This window comes from Passer montanus, unplaced genomic scaffold, assembly GCF_014805655.1.
Source record: "Passer montanus isolate IOZ18808 unplaced genomic scaffold, ASM1480565v1 scaffold19, whole genome shotgun sequence".
Lineage (NCBI taxonomy): Eukaryota > Metazoa > Chordata > Aves > Passeriformes > Passeridae > Passer > Passer montanus.
Genome location: NW_024366480.1, coordinates 6,492,338 through 6,509,295, shown reverse-complemented (window position 1 = coordinate 6,509,295; position 16,958 = coordinate 6,492,338). Strand labels below are relative to the sequence as shown.

Here is a 16,958-nt window from a genome sequence, read left to right as displayed (position 1 = left end):
TATCTTAAGGTCTTGCTCAGAAATTCTCTGCCTGCTGAATCTTCTAAAGCATAAGGGATCTGGAACGTCAAGAAGAAAGGTGTCTGCAGTTTTTCTCACACATTTATTGTTTGAGGTCAGCTGAGAAACAAACACTTTTCATTCTGCTGCAAAGAAAACAAACTAACAAAAAACAATCCTGTTACTAAGATGTTAGGTCCTTTTTGTATTTTCAAGTGCCAGCCTTTGAAATCTTCTTCCTTTTGAAGAAGGAACTTGTGGTATTAAAGGTTATAGCTGAAGTGCAAGTGTAATCCTGTCATTAAATAATCTGCAGGCAATGATCAGACACTTCTACAGAAACTTCAAGATACAGAAAATAAACACAATTAGGATAATTAAATACTTCTGAGTAGTAGACATGAAGTTGGTGTAGAAATAGAGATGACTTTAAAAAAATATACATGCCAAGTTATCTGGCTAGCTCATGTAAATGCTTTTAAAAGGCTCTACATAAGAGAGAGTAGAGCCTTATTGTAAAATAGAATTCTGTAAAAAAATTGAGGGCATATTAACAATTTAGAAAAAAATAGACTTAATTTTCTTTTATATTTTCATTTCTTAAAACATCCAATATATTCAGGTATTGATTCACTTTTTCTAATTAGGGATGCAGTTACTTAAGGAAAATTTTTAAAAGCTGTTCACATTGTGTAAAAGGTTTTTGTGACTTTTATTTGTATGTGTAGAAAGTCAAATTTTTATTGGATGGACACTTAAACTAAAAATATGTATTTTATATTTTTCATTAGATATACAATCATTCTATTGGAGCTTAGGCTTCAGCACATGAACTCTGATTGGGGTTTTTACATTGTACTGGGATGCAGTTAATTTTCTTCACAGCAGACCATATGGTGGTGTGTTTTGAATTTGTGATTAAAAAACTGTTGGTGACACATCAGTGTTTTGGCTACTGCTTACACAGTGTCAAGTTCTGCTCTGTTCCCCACTCTGTACCCCTGTCTGTGTCTGTTACACACTGTGCTGCCCATGTACATCTGTATTCTAGACTGCATCTGTTCTGGTTGAATAAAATCTGACTGTCACAGCTGCCTTATCATTTTACATTAGTCAGCCTCCAGATCCCTAAGCAACGAAACAGTGGAAGAAATTAAAAGTCCATATTTTGGAGTCGGTAGTGAATTTAAAAAGAATCCATGTCATTAGATATTATTTTGCAGTTCACTACCATAACAAAGTTCAGCAATAAAAAAGTTAATTCTGTAACAGAAGAAGACAAAAAGTATGTTGTTATAGCTTCATTCAAGGAGTGTCACTTCCAATTAAAAAGCAAAAGAAAGGGGATGGTGACCACCAAAATTAGGGTCAAACCAGATAATTATTTTTGCACACTTACAAATCCCAAAGAAAAAACTTTGGCATATGGTCCTAGTGTTCAGTAATGGACAGGGCTTTGTGGGCATCCATTGGCCATGCTTTAGAACCTGGCAGGAGTAGTAGAACAAACACAGCAATAGTCCAGGTCTAATGCAATTAAAACCATGAAATTTAGAAACCCTGTGTAAATATGGTGTTCCTGCAACTATAAGAAACGAAGAAGTTAGGCTTATATTATCTTGAAAATAATCTTGAAAACATTACAGTCTGTTCATATCAGGAATTTAAAACATAAATAAACATTATTTCCTTAACTTTCTAATCAAAACCAGATATGAGAAAGTCAGTAATTGTCAGTGACTAAAAAGCTGATGTGTCTTTCCAAATCTCATCATCCTCCTATACCAATCATACTATTTGTCCAGCTTAACTATTATCTAAGTTTATAAACATGGCAATATGATTAGACACTGGAAGAGAGGTTTGTTTTCTATTTATCACAAGACTCAAATTGCTGCTGACAGACCTGGCCTAAGAAAATTGACTGCAGCTTTCCAGAATGGCTGATTGGAGTACAATTTGGAAAGAAAACTATTTGCCTCCAGAAACAAATGCTGTGAAATGAAACTCTTGGATCACTGGCCAAGACTGACCTGGCCAACCATCACAAAGCACCAAACCAGCCCAGCACCCAGCAGAAACTACCAGCTGCTTTGGCCACAGTGCCTCAGGCTGGAATCACACCCTATAAATAAAATCCTCTCCACAAAGAAGAGTACAGATAAAATGCTGAGCTCATATCAGGGCAATCAGGGCCCCTAGAAATCAGAATCTTTTCCTCCTTTTCTTTCTTTCTTTCTTTCTTTCTTTCTTTCTTTCTTTCTTTCTTTCTTTCTTTTCTCTTTCTTTTCTTTCTCTTTCTCTCTTTCTTTCTCTTTATTTCGTTCTCTCTTTCTTTCTTATTTTCTTTCTCCAATGTAGTTTTTGTTAAACCTGGTAACACTAGCTCTACAATAGCCTAAATGCTGGCGGCAGATCACACCAGAGCCTCTCTTAGCTGTATCGACCTTCCTGCGGTTCAAACCAAAGCAGGAGGAGAAGGAGGCACCATACTTATTGCAGGAAACAGACAGAGTTGGATATGGCAGCTAATTTCAAACTACCCAGTTACTAGTGGACCCTCAGGACTAGTGGACTTGTAGGACCAGTGTGGTATTCTCTGCAAGACCAACTAAAACATATACGATGTGCAAGCCTCTTAACACAGGGACAAATGGCTGCAGCTCCAGGACGGAGCAGTATACACGAGCAAATGTCCTTGTACTCCTCACATGCTCCTTCTCACAACTGCTTCCTTCAATCTGTTAAACTCATTTGGGACCAAATGGCTTGGCTCTGAGGGCTGGATTTGTCACTTAGGCTATCTTTTGAAGCACTCCAGTCTAGGCTAGAGAAGGAAAAGAAAACTGAGCATGCCAAACTGGAGAAATACTCTCCAGTTGCATGGACAGTTTAAATGAGCTACACAACACGAGGTTTCCAAAATGCAGAACAGAAATAACTGCAGGTAAGAATATCCCTGAACATCATGATAACAGTGGTAGGTAGACAGTCAGACCTTCTATCTTTGCTCTCATATATTACTATATACTAAATCTTAAATCTAAGTTTTTTCACTCTGTGAGATCGCACATGTAATTAATCACACAACCATAATCCCAGCGTTATTAATCAATTTTGGAAGCCTTCTCTACAGTCTCAGGTCAAATGCAGTGTCCTCTTGTGGGTCTACGCCTTTCAGTACAGAAAGTTTAAAATTCTTAGTATCTAGGGTTCCAACAAGACCGACCTTGCAGATCCTGGGGATGCACTGATTTGGGGCCTCTCTTTGTAGAGCATCTTCCACACATAAGGTTGGTTCCCACAAAGTAAAAATCCCTTCCGTAAAGTTATTTAAATACTTCCGTGTTCCACATGAGGAGAATGGTGTCAGCAATTGCTCTTGAAAGATGGTAATAAGTATAAAACATGAACAATACAACACACAGGAATTCATTGGTATATGTACTGACCTCTGCTATTTCAGTGCTGGTGTTTATTGCAGATTAAAGTAATTGGAGAAAAAATAGCACAACAGAGAAACAGATGAGAGGAGACTACAATAACAACACAGAGAACAACAGTTCAGCATTTAAAATCATGGGATCAGCTCTCAAATTAAACTGAAATTAAGAGGAATTCACCTCTTTGTTAGCTGTGTCAGTTCACATTACCAACAATCTCTTATAAAGCAGCTGAGAAATATCTGCCTCACATACAAAGTTTGTCAAAGCTGTTGTGACTGGAGAGTCACTTTTACCAGCCCATCCAACAGGGATTATCCACTAAAAATTACCTTTATATGCAAAATTAAGAGAAAGTTATCAATGAAAAAGCAGTTGAGATACTATATACACCTGATAACTTCAAAAGATCTGATGACAGGAGCTAACTCCATTTTTGAGTCACAGTTATACAATTTAATGAAAAGTTTCACAGAGATTATAATTAGTAGTGCATCATTAGAACTTATTAAAACCAAATTTTTTAAGAAAAGAAGCCTTAATTTATCCTTTCCTCCAGAGAAAAATATATTTGTTCTTCATTATATTTCCAAATTAATACAGTATTTCTTTTTAGGCAAAGAACTAATGTATCAAACCAAGATTTCAAAAATTCTCAACAGAGGCAGTTTATAGGAGTTTACAGCCTTTAAAAATAATCAAATCTCAAGATTTTTTGTCATAATAAATAGTTCTCTATGAAAATGAAATCCAAAACATACTGTAACAGTTAGAACAGAATATCTGACAATACTCAATCACTGCCTAACTAAAACATGGCACCAATCTCAAGAATACTTGTAATTGCAAAGTCCCAGTCTACACCAGAAGGTTACTATTATGGAGGCCCACTGTGACTCTTTCCCTCCTTTTTTATTGCAAGTGATTCAGAACAGTCTGCATAAAGTGAGACACAGCAGAACACAGTACAGCAGAGAATCAAAGACCTTCTGTTCCCCCAATGCACCTTTTTTCATAAAACTTTGTTTGTCGATATGGAAGAGAATTTCACATTGTCTGTAATATTCTTTGTGAGGAATTGGCATTTGCACAGTAAACAAGATTAAATTTGTGAGGGAAAAGATAAAAAAATTAAATTTCAAGCCTACCAATCAAACAATTCTTAATTTTGACATTGCTTTATAAAAGTAAGAAAAGATAAAGAGGTGATCCTAGGAGGGAAAAGTTGTGTAGGTCAGGCAATAGAGCATTCATAAGGGCTTAAACTACACACCGGCAAAAACAACTAACCTGCCTAAATATAATGTAATGTAATAAATTATTTCACTTACTAGAATGTCTTTGATTTACTTGAGTGCTAATATTCTGCAGAGACAACTAATTAAAAGCAGAAATCCTCAAATGGGAAGTTTGTAATTGTTACTGAACCCTCTTCAGCAGTTATCTCATACTCACCACACTGACAAAACAACAGATTCTGTCCTTATCTAAAAATACAAAGTTTCCTTTTACTGGAAAGATACCCTAAAAATGTATTGCATTTGCATCTTGTATACGAGGTAGCAGTCTGGAGTTGGCTGCCAATCCACTTCAGGCAGACAAAGCCCCCTGCTGAATTCTTGCCCGTGTGAGAGGAGCACAGGAGAACGGGGAGCCCCGGCAGCGCCCGGGCTCCAGCAAGGCTGCATCTCACACTGAAGCCTCGTGCAACTCAAGCAGGAGCTTCAGAAAACCAAACTGATTTTTCTTATCATTTGCCACCTCTGACTCCTGCAGACAAGCAAGATGTTGTTTCAAATGTTCCTCTTAAGGGCAAGGGAGCAATTCAGAAGAGTGAGGTGTTTCTCCAGGGCAAACATTTCACTAGGCTGCCGTGCAACTGGGGCACAAGTGCTGAAGCCTTTGAATAGCTTCTACTAAAAACCCAAAAGCCTGCCAACAAGCACAAAAAACAAGGAGTTCACAATGAGGGGAATGGTTTATAGTATCTCTGTTAGGCAGGGAGATCTCACTCCCCTGCAGGAGACCACAGGTGCAGTAGCCATAACATGGCACCTGCTTCAGGGTGCCATGAGTGGCTGCAGAAGCTGGGGGGAAGCAGGGGCACACTGTCTGATGCCAGATACAACTACCTGACGCTTATCAAAGACACAGGAAGTAGATTCCACAGACTCAAAACTGTTGATTTTTTGGAGACATTTAGGATACGACATTGAATCGCAGAGAGTAACAGATGGACACTACCTTATACAAGTACAGACTCCCTAAAATGACAGAAAAGAATCTATCTTACACTTGTGCTTTGCTGTCCTAGTGTTATTTTCCATACTAGAAAGCAGGAGGGATGTCCACCAGCACTAGTACAGTGGCATCCTTACACATTATAGATTTGGCATTCTTGCCTTGGGGATTCTATTTGCCATTTAGGCTACCTGGTCTGCATTCCTCCTACCTGACAAAGTAGATCAGAGCAGATCAGAGTAGATCAGAGCAAAGAAAACCTAACCATTACAATAGAAAAGTAGCATATCTAGCTGATGTGTTTTGTATAACAATATTTTTAGAAAATGTAAAAATTTCAGATTAGTCACAACAGCCATACTATTTTGGTTTTTTGAGATGAAAAGTGTAACAAAAATGGTAGAAACTGACCTCTTAGTGCCAAACATGATGGTGCGGGCTTGTTTCACATTTATGAATGCAGTGCTCTGCACAGGCTGCTTATATTGACCTAGATGAGAAGAAAAAGAGATATTTTTAAATCAAGAAACTCAGAACCTTGATTTTAATATCCTGAAAAATAAATACACATTGTAAACGTCTTCCAGTGAAACTTCAGAGAATACCTGGCAGTTTTACAGAAATAAAAAGGTTAGCAAAAGTATGCAAAGACACACGAGATAAAAGTTTTAAAAAACCCTAAGACTAAATCCTCCTAGTAGGGCTTAAACCTGACATTATTAGAGCAGTTACTCAACATGAGTTAAGCATAATACTATATGATAGTGCATCTAAAACTCCTTGCTTCTTACAGTGAAATTCATGTGCCCAAATGAAATGCATGTGCTTTAAAGCAGCTAAAAAGGTCTTTCTGAATTTCCAGTCTGAACAAAGCTATATAAATTTATATCTTAATTGCATTTTGGTGCTCAATTTGTTGAATGACTATCTCAGTAAATTAGTAATTTTTCCAGAAAGAAAACATAATTATAAATATGAAATTTCCTGGTGTGGGTCTACTTAATACAGACCTCAGGAAATATCATTATTATTACTATTACTATTACTATTACTATTACTATTACTATTACTATTACTATTACTATTAAAGAGAAATTACAACTTTTACATAAATATATGAGATTGCAGAATATTAGAGTAATTAGGTCAGGAGAAAGTGCCTAGTCCAGCCTTCAGCTCAAAGCAAGCACAATTGGATCATTTTGCTCAGGGGTGTGTCAGTCTGGGTCTTGAACATGCCCACAACCTCTTCTGGAAACCAGTTCTTGTACCTTATCACCACCAGGGTAAAAATATTTTTTCTAACATGTAACCAGACTTTTCCATATTATACCCCGTGTCTACTGCCTGTTATCATATACTCTTATATATCATATATACGCTTATATATCATGTGTCTACTGCCCCTTATCATACCTCCAAGGAAAATCTAGCTCCATCTCCTCTACACCCCTCACTCAGGTACTTGTTGACAGTACCAAGGTGGTCTCTTGTCCTCTCTTCTGACCCTGAGTTGATTCAGTTCTCTCAGCCTTCTGTTGAATGCCATTTGCTACAGTCCCCTGGCCAGCTCATTTGGTCTCCATAAGCTGACATCCTTCTCTTTCTTGGGAGCCCAAACCAGACATAGAGCTCCACAGTCAGTCTCAGAAATACCAAGTGGAAGGCAAGGATCTTCCCCTGACCTGTTGGCTAAGCTTTTGCCCAAGCAGCCAAGGGAAACAGGTGACTTTCTTTGCTGTAAGGGCACACTGCTGGTTCTCATGCAAATTGCAGTTCACTGGGCCCCTCAGATCCCTTTCTGTACCACTGCCCCCCAGGCATTTGATGAAATGAATCCCAGCCCATCCTTTTACACAAGGTTGTTCCACCCCACTGGCAAACCCTTGCACACGCTTTTGCTGAAGATTCCTGTAAGATTCCTGCTAGCTCATTTCTTCAGCCTGCCCATGTCCCTGTCAATGGCAGCACTGCCCTCCAGCAGCTCCTTCCCCAGGCAAGTCAGTGCCTTACTCAGTGTGGGGGTCCCCAGGAGAGGCCCCTGGGGCTCTGCAGCCCCACACAGGCCAGGAGCAGCCTCCCTTGATGACCCAAGTCAAGGGCTCCAACATGCAAAGGGCTTTAGCACCAGTCTGTGACAGGGAATGTGCCCTGTGGGGTGCTGAGGCCACCCCTGCAGCCCCTCCACACTACTGCAGGCAAGTGTGAGCAGAAATGCTGTGTGTCTTTGCTGTGCTGACAGCTGGGGCAAAGATGACACTGCTGCTCCCCGGAGCTTCACCCTCCCAAAGCAGGATTCAGCCATTCCCAGGAGCAGCCAGAAGCAGCTCCCAGCAGAACTAAAAACAGAGACTCAAAATGCTGCACAAACAGGGAACAGCAACCATGATGAGAAGCCCAGGCAGTGCTCTGCACACCCTGCATCCTCCCAGCTCCTCAGATCAAGCCACTTTTGCAACACCTGTTCACAGCACTCTGGTCCACCATTGCCTAAGGAGCAGCTAAGTAGCACCTGGAAAGTGCAGGCATGTGCCAGCCCTTCCAGCCTGAAGCTCCTGCCACCAGGTCCTTCCCACAAGAATGCAGCAGCTCCCAGCCCTGGTTCACCTCCCTTGTGATTGCCACTGCACTCACCCACTGCCCTCACAGGGCATAATATTGATGCTAGTGCAACCTTTCTGCCCTTCTCCCAAATGTTCCATTTAAACCAAAAAACAGCTGGCAAATTCAGACATTCTATCCTAGTTTAGTTGATCTGTTAAATGTAAATGTAATATCTAAATACAAAAGTTTTGTCCATCAGGAAGAAGCTGCAATTACATGATCTTGACTGACAGGGGAATTTTTGTCTACAAACTCCCTTCTAAATTTGTAAAATGCTCTGGGGGACTTCACGTCTCCATGTCAGATCAGATAAAATGACACCAGGTGAAATGGCCTGTTGCTTCCAGATGAGGAAGCAGCATTTTCACAGCACTATATTTCATTATGGGTTGAGGCAATGACATTTTGGTCTCAATTTACCAGCTGCTCTTAAAGCATTTTCTTTTTTGGTTTGTGTAGGGGGTTTTTTTGTTTGTTTCAGTGTGTCTCCTTAACTTGTACAGCTGCAATGGGTTGAAGGGAACCTCCTTCTTCCTTTCCATGCCCTCTTGTTCCAGAATCACAGCCTTGCAGCTGGGCAAGAAGCACAAGTATCATCAGCTTGAAGTACATTTTCCTTCCCATGCAATTATTCTCCCTGCCACTTACTAACACCAGTCCCTCTACACTGAGAGCATAACAAATGCCTGCTTCCAGTTATTTGTCTTGATTGGGAATTTCTGAAAGCTTTAAGTAGGCCAAGTGCCCACTCCAACTGAAAATCAATGGTTTTGGGGCATGTACATTCCCAGCATGTTCTGAGAAGTCACAGTCCAGTTCCCTATTTGTGATTGTCAGGCTAACCAGAAGCTATGCCTACACTGTCAGATATGCAGCTCAGAGATGAAACATGATGAGATTAAGGATTGCAACTCAGCCTCTGCCCCAGTGCACGTATTGAGTGTCTCAAGCCATTCAGACACCGATTATACAACATGGAGCCTAAATGTGTAAATGTGCTAAGAGACCTCAGTCCGGCGTTCAATTTCTCTTAGAAAGAACAAGGTTCAAGCTCAAGAATCCAATCTTCAGAGGTATTTAAGCTGTGACCTAGAAGTCCAGCTCCCATATTTAAAAATGGCACAGTTGCTTGTGATCCCGTGAGCATCAGTGGAACTTTGACACGGAAAATTTTAAGCCAAATTTATTCAATCATTTTATGATATTTTCCATTTCCAGTAAAGAAAATAATTCATAAACATCTCACATTAGTAGGCAGGACTGCCTTTATATTTGCAAGAACTTTAACTGAAGGGCTCTGATGCTTTCTGTCTCTTTTTGGATATAAATGAAAATGTTAAGGATTGACATAAGGTACTGAAGTTCTCAGGAAACAGGACTATTTGAGGCCAACCAACAGGTATAAAATTGATGAGTAGCTGAAGCAGGTTCCCTTCCCCTGAAGATGACTGGTGCAGAAGTAGGAAGAGGAAGGTGTTGTATACAGAATCACTGAATTGTTTAGATTGGAAAAACCCTTTAAGATCCAGCTCAACCATTAACCCAGCACTGCTCCCTATCTCAGCAGAAACTTTGCTGCCTTCATCAACTTCCTTTTCCTCCAGGCATAACTACCCTTCCTGGGAAAAAAAAAAAAAAAAAAGGAAAAAAAAAAAAGAAAAAAAAAAAGACTGATACAGTAACACAATATATTAAATGAAACACTAATTCAAGCTTTTTACTCTTTTTCCTTTGCACAGGAAGTTTTTGGTTTTGCAAGAAATGTTTCCCATAGCATTTCTCTGGCTTATTGAGGGTAACTGTGTCAACTACTGCCTTTCAGCTGAATCTACTCCCTCTCTGGTGGAAGGTACTGTCCTCAGGGCAAAGTGGCACAGCAGCCTTGGAAAACCACCCTCACTTTGCTGTGAACAGTCACTTTGCATGGAAGCAGATGTGAAATATCATTTATCTACTTGGAGATAAATTCTGAAAGCTATGACTTAACAGCAATACTGATTTCTAAAATGTCTTAAAGAGGCCACTAAAACTGGCACAAAATCTCAGTGAACCTTTTTATTTACACTAGATATATTTAAGCATAATTTACAGAGATTCACACTGACTGCTTAAAGCTATGCCAATCCGAGCACAAAGATCAAGAATAAAAATATTTTCAGCTAAGAAACAATTGTATTATAGCAAAAAATATGGCAAAGGATGTTCATACAGAATTACACAACAGGATCTTTGTCAAAGGCTTGGAGAAGGCAATGGAATGCACAACCACCCAGTTGTGCAAGCAAAAGAGGCAGATGGCCTCAAATTAGGGGAGAGCAGTCAATATGCTCAGAATCACACCGAATCACAGAATCACCAGGTTGGAAGAGACCTTCAAGATCATCAAGGCCAATTCAGCCCTAACACCTCAACTAAACCATGGCACTGAGTACCACATCCAGTCTTTTTTTAAACACATCCAGGGATGGAAAATCCATCACCTCCCCAAGCAGGGAGAGAACTTTAGTCCAGAAGTCTAAAGTCCAGAAGTTCTAAAGTCCAGAACTTTATCACTCTTTCCATAAAAAACTTTTTCCTAATATCCAATCTATATTTCCCTTGGCGCAGGTTAAGAACAGGACAGGGCTGCCACCCAGGGAGTGCTGGACAGGCTAGAGGCATGAACTGACAGGGGTCTCATGAAATTCAGCAAGGACAGATACAAAGTCCTGTATTTAGGAAGGGAGAAACTCTTGCAGTGGCATAGGCTGGGCATTCCTGGCTGGAAGGGCAGCAAACTGAGCATGAGTCAGCAGCATGTTCAGGCAGGGAGATGGTAAACAGCATTCCAGACTTTATTAGCAGGAACATGGCCAGCAAACAGAGGGGAGGGATCATACTGCTTTATTAAAAAGTCATCAGACCCTTCCTGAAGTACTGCACCCAGTTCTGCAGCCTGCCCTTGAAGCAAGAAGGACTCTGATAAACTGGAGCAAGTTCAGGTGAGCACTGAATCTCATGGCCCAGAGAGGTTCTGCAGCCTCGCTCATTCCAGTGTCTCGAAACATATTTGAATAAAGCTCTGAACAACCTGGACTGACCTCACAGCTGACCTTGCTCTGAGCAGGAGGATGGGCTAGAATCCTTCAGAGGTCCATTCCAAATTGAGTAATCCTGTGATGCTACAAGTCTAGGTATAAAGAAGGGAAAACACAGAAGGGGATGTGAAATGATGGTTGAAGCTGGGATCATTAAAATATAATGCTGGTACAAATATAATGACAGGATAACAGATTGTTTTCTGCTTGAAGGAAACAGCAAGTGTAGCTTCTGTCACTAAATCCACACAATATATTCAATGTGGTGTAGCTGTGCTCTATCACTCATTCCCTGTTAGATCAATCACCTCTGCCTGTAGGCAATTCAAGAAAAACCCTAACTACTATAATAGGAAATAATTTCTTTGCATGATCTCTGTGGGCATGCTAAAGAAATTTATTGATTTTTAAATTGAAGAAAAAGACAAAAACCCCCAACATTTACTCTGGGTATTTTACCCTTCTTCACCTTTGTGGTAGCACATAGAGCTTCCTTTCCTAAGATTTCAGGATAAAGGGACATTTTTCTACATCTTTTAGATGGTCTTAAAATCGAAGTTCCTTGGAAATCTAAAATGGGGGAGAAGGAGTAAGACTGCTAAAAACTGCTTGTCCTTCTCTAGGCACAATTGCTGGACCATCAATTATTCATTATTAATTAAGCAGTGGAAGTGAAGAAAACGACATGAATACAGAAAAGACTCACAGGCAGTAGCCAGGACTGATCAGGTTTTCATTATTTTTCTTTATTTACAAAGATTTATAAAGCTTATAAAGTTTCTCCCACCCTCCCTTCTTTCCTGGCTCAATTTCGCTCTTGACTTCTATCCCCCCTATCAGGCAGCACAGGGGGATGCGGAATAAGGGTTGTGGTCACCCCAAAATGCTTCATCTCAGCTGCTCCTGCTCCAGTGGGGGGTTCCTCTCACAGGAGCCAGCCCTTCATGAACTGGTCCAAGGTGGGTCCTTTCCAGGGGTGACCTGTGACCCCTTCAGGGGACCCCTGCAGGTCCTGTTACCTGTGCCAGCCTGGGCTCCTCTCCCTGGGCTGTCTGTGGGCTGCAGCCTCCTTCAGAGCTTGCATTGCTGGGCTCTCCACTGGCTGCAGAGTGGATGTCTGCTCCACCACGGCTCCCCATGGGCTGATGGGGAGCAGATTAACTTCATCTGCTTTTCTCCACAGGCTGCAAGGAATCTCTGCTCTAACACCCAGACCACTTCCTCCCCCTCCTTCTTCATCTTGGTGTCTACAGAGTTGTTCCTCTCTCTTTCCCCTCACTCCTCTCTCACAGCTGCCCCACAGGGTTTTTTTACCCTTTCTCATCATTGTTATGACAGAGGCACCACCAGCATCACTGATGTGCTCAGCTTTGAGCAGCAGCAGGTTCACCCTGGAAAATCTGCAGCTAGCTCAGTGAGACATTGGGATGGCTCCTGATGCCATCTCAGGGAAGCCACCCCTGCAACTTCCCCACTACCAAATCCTTGCCACATAAATCCAGTTTTACTCCTGTCTGATTACAAGGCATTTGAGAAAATGTATCAGATTTCCATATGCTGCAGACAAAATATAACACAGTTATATAATTTACAGCAGCAGAGGGAGGACTGCAGGGATCATAAGTAATTCCACATAAATAAAGATGTAGAGATAAGACAATTCCTGGGACCAAAGCTGATGAACTGCTCTTTTCTGTACTCTTTTGCTCTATTATGAAATGTAGTGGCACTGTAAGCTAATCCAGTATTTCACAAGCATTGTATTTTTTAACAGACACCCTCTCTCCTCAGAATAAAATAATGTCAGCTAAATGTGACCAGCAGCAGGGAATAGAACTGTACAGACCTGAGTCTCCAGTCAGCCAAACCAAGGTAGAAACTTCTGGAAGATAGAGAAATGAAGATAAGCTTTGGCTGTAATTATCTGAACTAATTCAAGAGACTAGTGAGTACAACTCAGATAGATAAAAAAGAATATGTCAAGTACATGAATTTATTAGCTATTATTGTAAAAACAGGCTTAAAAGGGGGGGTCTGTGCCTAATTACAGAAGCTAGAGACAACAATGGTAGTAGATTCATCCTAGGAATACATAGATTCTGTTCTTCAAATTTTGACTTTTAAACTAATGCTATGATAATGATTTTCATAGCTACAGCTCCAGTGGTAATTACTTATATCTAAATTAAAGATGTCACTTAACTATACAGAAATAGTGATTTCAATATATCAATTTCTTATTAAATAGACACTCAAACACTTTCATTTTGTTTAGCTTGTTATTCAAAAAGAAGATAATAAAAAGAATGACATTTATTCAATACAATGTGAAGAGTATTTGTGCTTAGTCACTAGCTGGTTGAAGATTATACCCTAAGATTTGATAATGCAGGTTTTCCTAACTGTATTAAATAAAGCTTTTCTCAGTTAATTTACTAAGTCTCCCCTAATCAGCTGCCAAGTCCATCTATTTATTCCTATGTTACCAACACCAAAATATCCCTTTCATTCATAATCACTGTGGTTGTCTCACTGCCATTCACTTAATGACATTAATGGTTTATCTTTCAGAAGTCACAAATACAGAAATGACAATATAAAATATTTACAGTACCTTATTGCCTTTTCACAAATTATATACAACCAGTTTTGCTGCTTTCTACTTCTGCTCCTTTTGAAGATGAAAGCTGTATAGTGAAGTTCTCAGCTAGAATCAGATCCAAGAGTGCTGCTGCCTATAGACTCTGCCACTCTCAGACCAAAATTTTGGGCCAGATCTGTAAGAACTAGTAAAGAAGTCTTTTAGATCAAAGCTTACCCTTTCAGTTTGGTAAATAACTAAAGTATTCCACTTCCTGGCACTATGCAGCTTTCACCACACCATGCACAGCTGTAGCTAAGGTGGATTTATCGTGACACAAAAGGCTCATGTTGGACTGTGACCCCTAACAGTAATTCTTCACTAATTTGTCTCTCAGTACCACCCTGAAAAACACTGGCTGAAGCCACAGCTCTAACTTTCCACTCCTAAAGATCAACACAAGTTCTACTGTTTTTCTTTCCAAGCAGAAGTCACAAAATTAACTCCCACAGAGGATATTATTCTTTGAAGACACATTTATTTATTTTACAAAGTCAGCAAAAAATAGAGACAAAAAATACCACCAGGAGTACCCCAAACTGAAACCATCCAAGGACATGATCAACAAAGAACATGCTCAACTTTTAAGGTTCTATTTGGTAGAACAAACAATAAGTGGATCACAGGAGTGTCAGAAATTTAATGAACACAGAAAAGTTCTAAACAGTTAAAAGCTATCAGGAGACTAATTATTGCTTAATCTTTGTCCAAAGCAAAATATGATGTATTTAAGCCATTTCTAATACATATTTGCCTAACTATAGCCTGTTGTTAAAAACCTCAAAGGATGGAGATTGTACAATCTGAAATCCTTTCTGATTCTAAGCATTAGATATTTGTTCCCTGTCAGAGCTGCAGCTGGCTTGTAGCTGCCAAATAAATTTGGTCATATCAGACCTTCAACCTCAGCCAGCCTAGAGGTAAAACAAGTGCTGGGATGAGACAGGGATAGGTTGGATTCAAATCTCCACAAGGACTTCACCAGTCACCTCCCACCCTAAGCTGCGGAGTGGTCAGGAAGGGGGGCTGGGTGGGGATCAGGCTGATCAGCAGTTCAGATCAGGGTGTTTCAAACCCCCTGCATGAAGTAAGTTTGAACAATAAAGCTCTCTGTTGTCACATGGATCTGAGGCTCCCTGGTCCCTGTCTCCCACCACTGACCCCAGGAAAACCCCCCATGGAATAGTTCCCGAAAACAGAATTCTTTGCCACAATTCAAGCTTGTTATTTGTTACTTTCCCAGCAGACACAGAGAACAATTCTTTACTCTTTCTCACAAAATCACTTCACATATTTAAGTGCTTTTCCCATGTGTCCTCAATGTTTCTTTTTTACACAAAATATCCACTTAAAATTAATTTTTTACTAGACATCATGCTTTTTAGGTTTCTGATCATTCTCCTTCACATTTTAAGCTGTGGATGCCCAAAACTGGAGATGGTATTCAATGCAAACTGAGTAAAATAGAAATTATTTATATCTTTCATATAGAAATGCTAGTACATTCCATTTTGGTATTTTTCTTCTTCCTCATCATTCTACATCAGTAACTAACATTCAGTTTGCTGTTCTTCTGTCAGGATTTTTTCCCAGTGTTTCTACACAGCTAGTCATTCCCTGTCTCATATCTGTAAATTCTTGGAACTCAGCATATATCACACTTCTCAAAAAGGATTTATTAATGTGATTGCTTCAGCCAGCTCCCTATATATCTTAGTGTGGAAACCATTAAGCTCATAGGAGTTAAGGTTTGACTAATAAATAAATTTTTAAAAAAATCTAGTCCATCAATCATCTGTGGGGCTAAAATATCTTTGACACTAAAGCTAGAACATGTAGTCCTAATGCAGCATATTTTACCACCATCACCCTGTTCACTGTCATGTAGAAGTACAGAAAATACTGCACTGCTGTTAACCTCTGCTGTCCCCAGGCCAAGAACTGGTACTAACAAACCAACTCAAAGAATAGATTAAAATGACTTTTCCATCCTTTACATCTTCAGATAAGAAATGTCTTATCTGAATTGCACTAGAATGCAATTCTAGGGCAAGATATTTCTGTATTTTCTATGTCTCCTTTTGCCTCTTACTCTTGCAGCTTTCACCTTACTTCCTCTACATGGGAATTACAGATATTTAATACAAACACTTGTGCCTGTTCCACAGTTTAAATTATTGCATCTATTCAGCAATAATGGTATTCCTATTGCTACAAGAAGTTTATAACATCACCAAATTATAATTTTTACAACTTTTATGGAAGACATCAGTCTCAGGGTTACATTTTCTCAAGTGCTGATGAATTCCCCATCTGCACTCCAGCTCAGTTGACAGCCCCTCTGGGTTCCAGGTATGCCAAACACAGATGGTTGTTCTGCAGGGTTTGAGAAAGGGCTGCTCAGATATCAGTTAACTATAATGAAGACCAGGTCCCTGATTGCCAAACTGCCTTCAAACACAGGATCTGCAACCATTTCTTCCAGGATGATTTAGGGAGACAGTATTACAAGAGGTAAGACTGTTGTAGCTGTTGGCCCTGGCACATTCCTGGCACTCCAAACGATGGCTACTGGAAAAACTGAAAATCATCCTTGTCAAGGGTAATGTAGGTATTACAGGATTTTGCAACCAGAATAAGCATTTTGGATAATGTGGGAAACTGATTACAGTTGATTAAGAATAGAGGTCAAGCTAATGATTTTGGGGTAAAATCTCCTGGAGTGGTTCACATGCAACTCTTGGAATAGCTTCAAAGGACTCCATTGAGAGTATATCCTAAAAAAGTGCAGAGATGCCACACTGGGAGCTGAGCCCAGGAAATCCCAGTTGTAGAGATGCCATAGCCTTCAGCAAGCCAGAAAACCCGGCAGCCTGCAGGCAGGCTGCAAATCCTGGCACACCTAATTAAAAAAACTGAGACACTACAGCATGTGCAAGTGAAACTGTTCTT

At 40.0% G+C, this 16,958-nt stretch overlaps 1 protein-coding gene across 5 annotated transcripts in view; it reads right to left on the bottom strand.

The window, feature by feature from the left end:
- Window positions 1-16,958, bottom strand: part of OXR1 (oxidation resistance 1) — a 260,076-nt gene that overhangs the window by 222,170 nt on the left and 20,948 nt on the right. For 4 of the 5 annotated variants that reach the window (XM_039706072.1, XM_039706075.1, XM_039706068.1 and 1 more), the window contains exon 2: window positions 6,096-6,174. In XM_039706072.1, coding sequence (XP_039562006.1) covers window positions 6,096-6,112 — 17 coding nt within the window. In that variant the 5' untranslated portion in view covers window positions 6,113-6,174. Of the gene's footprint in view, window positions 1-6,095; window positions 6,175-16,958 lie in introns of those variants that run through there. The other variant, XM_039706069.1, reaches the window with a different exon arrangement.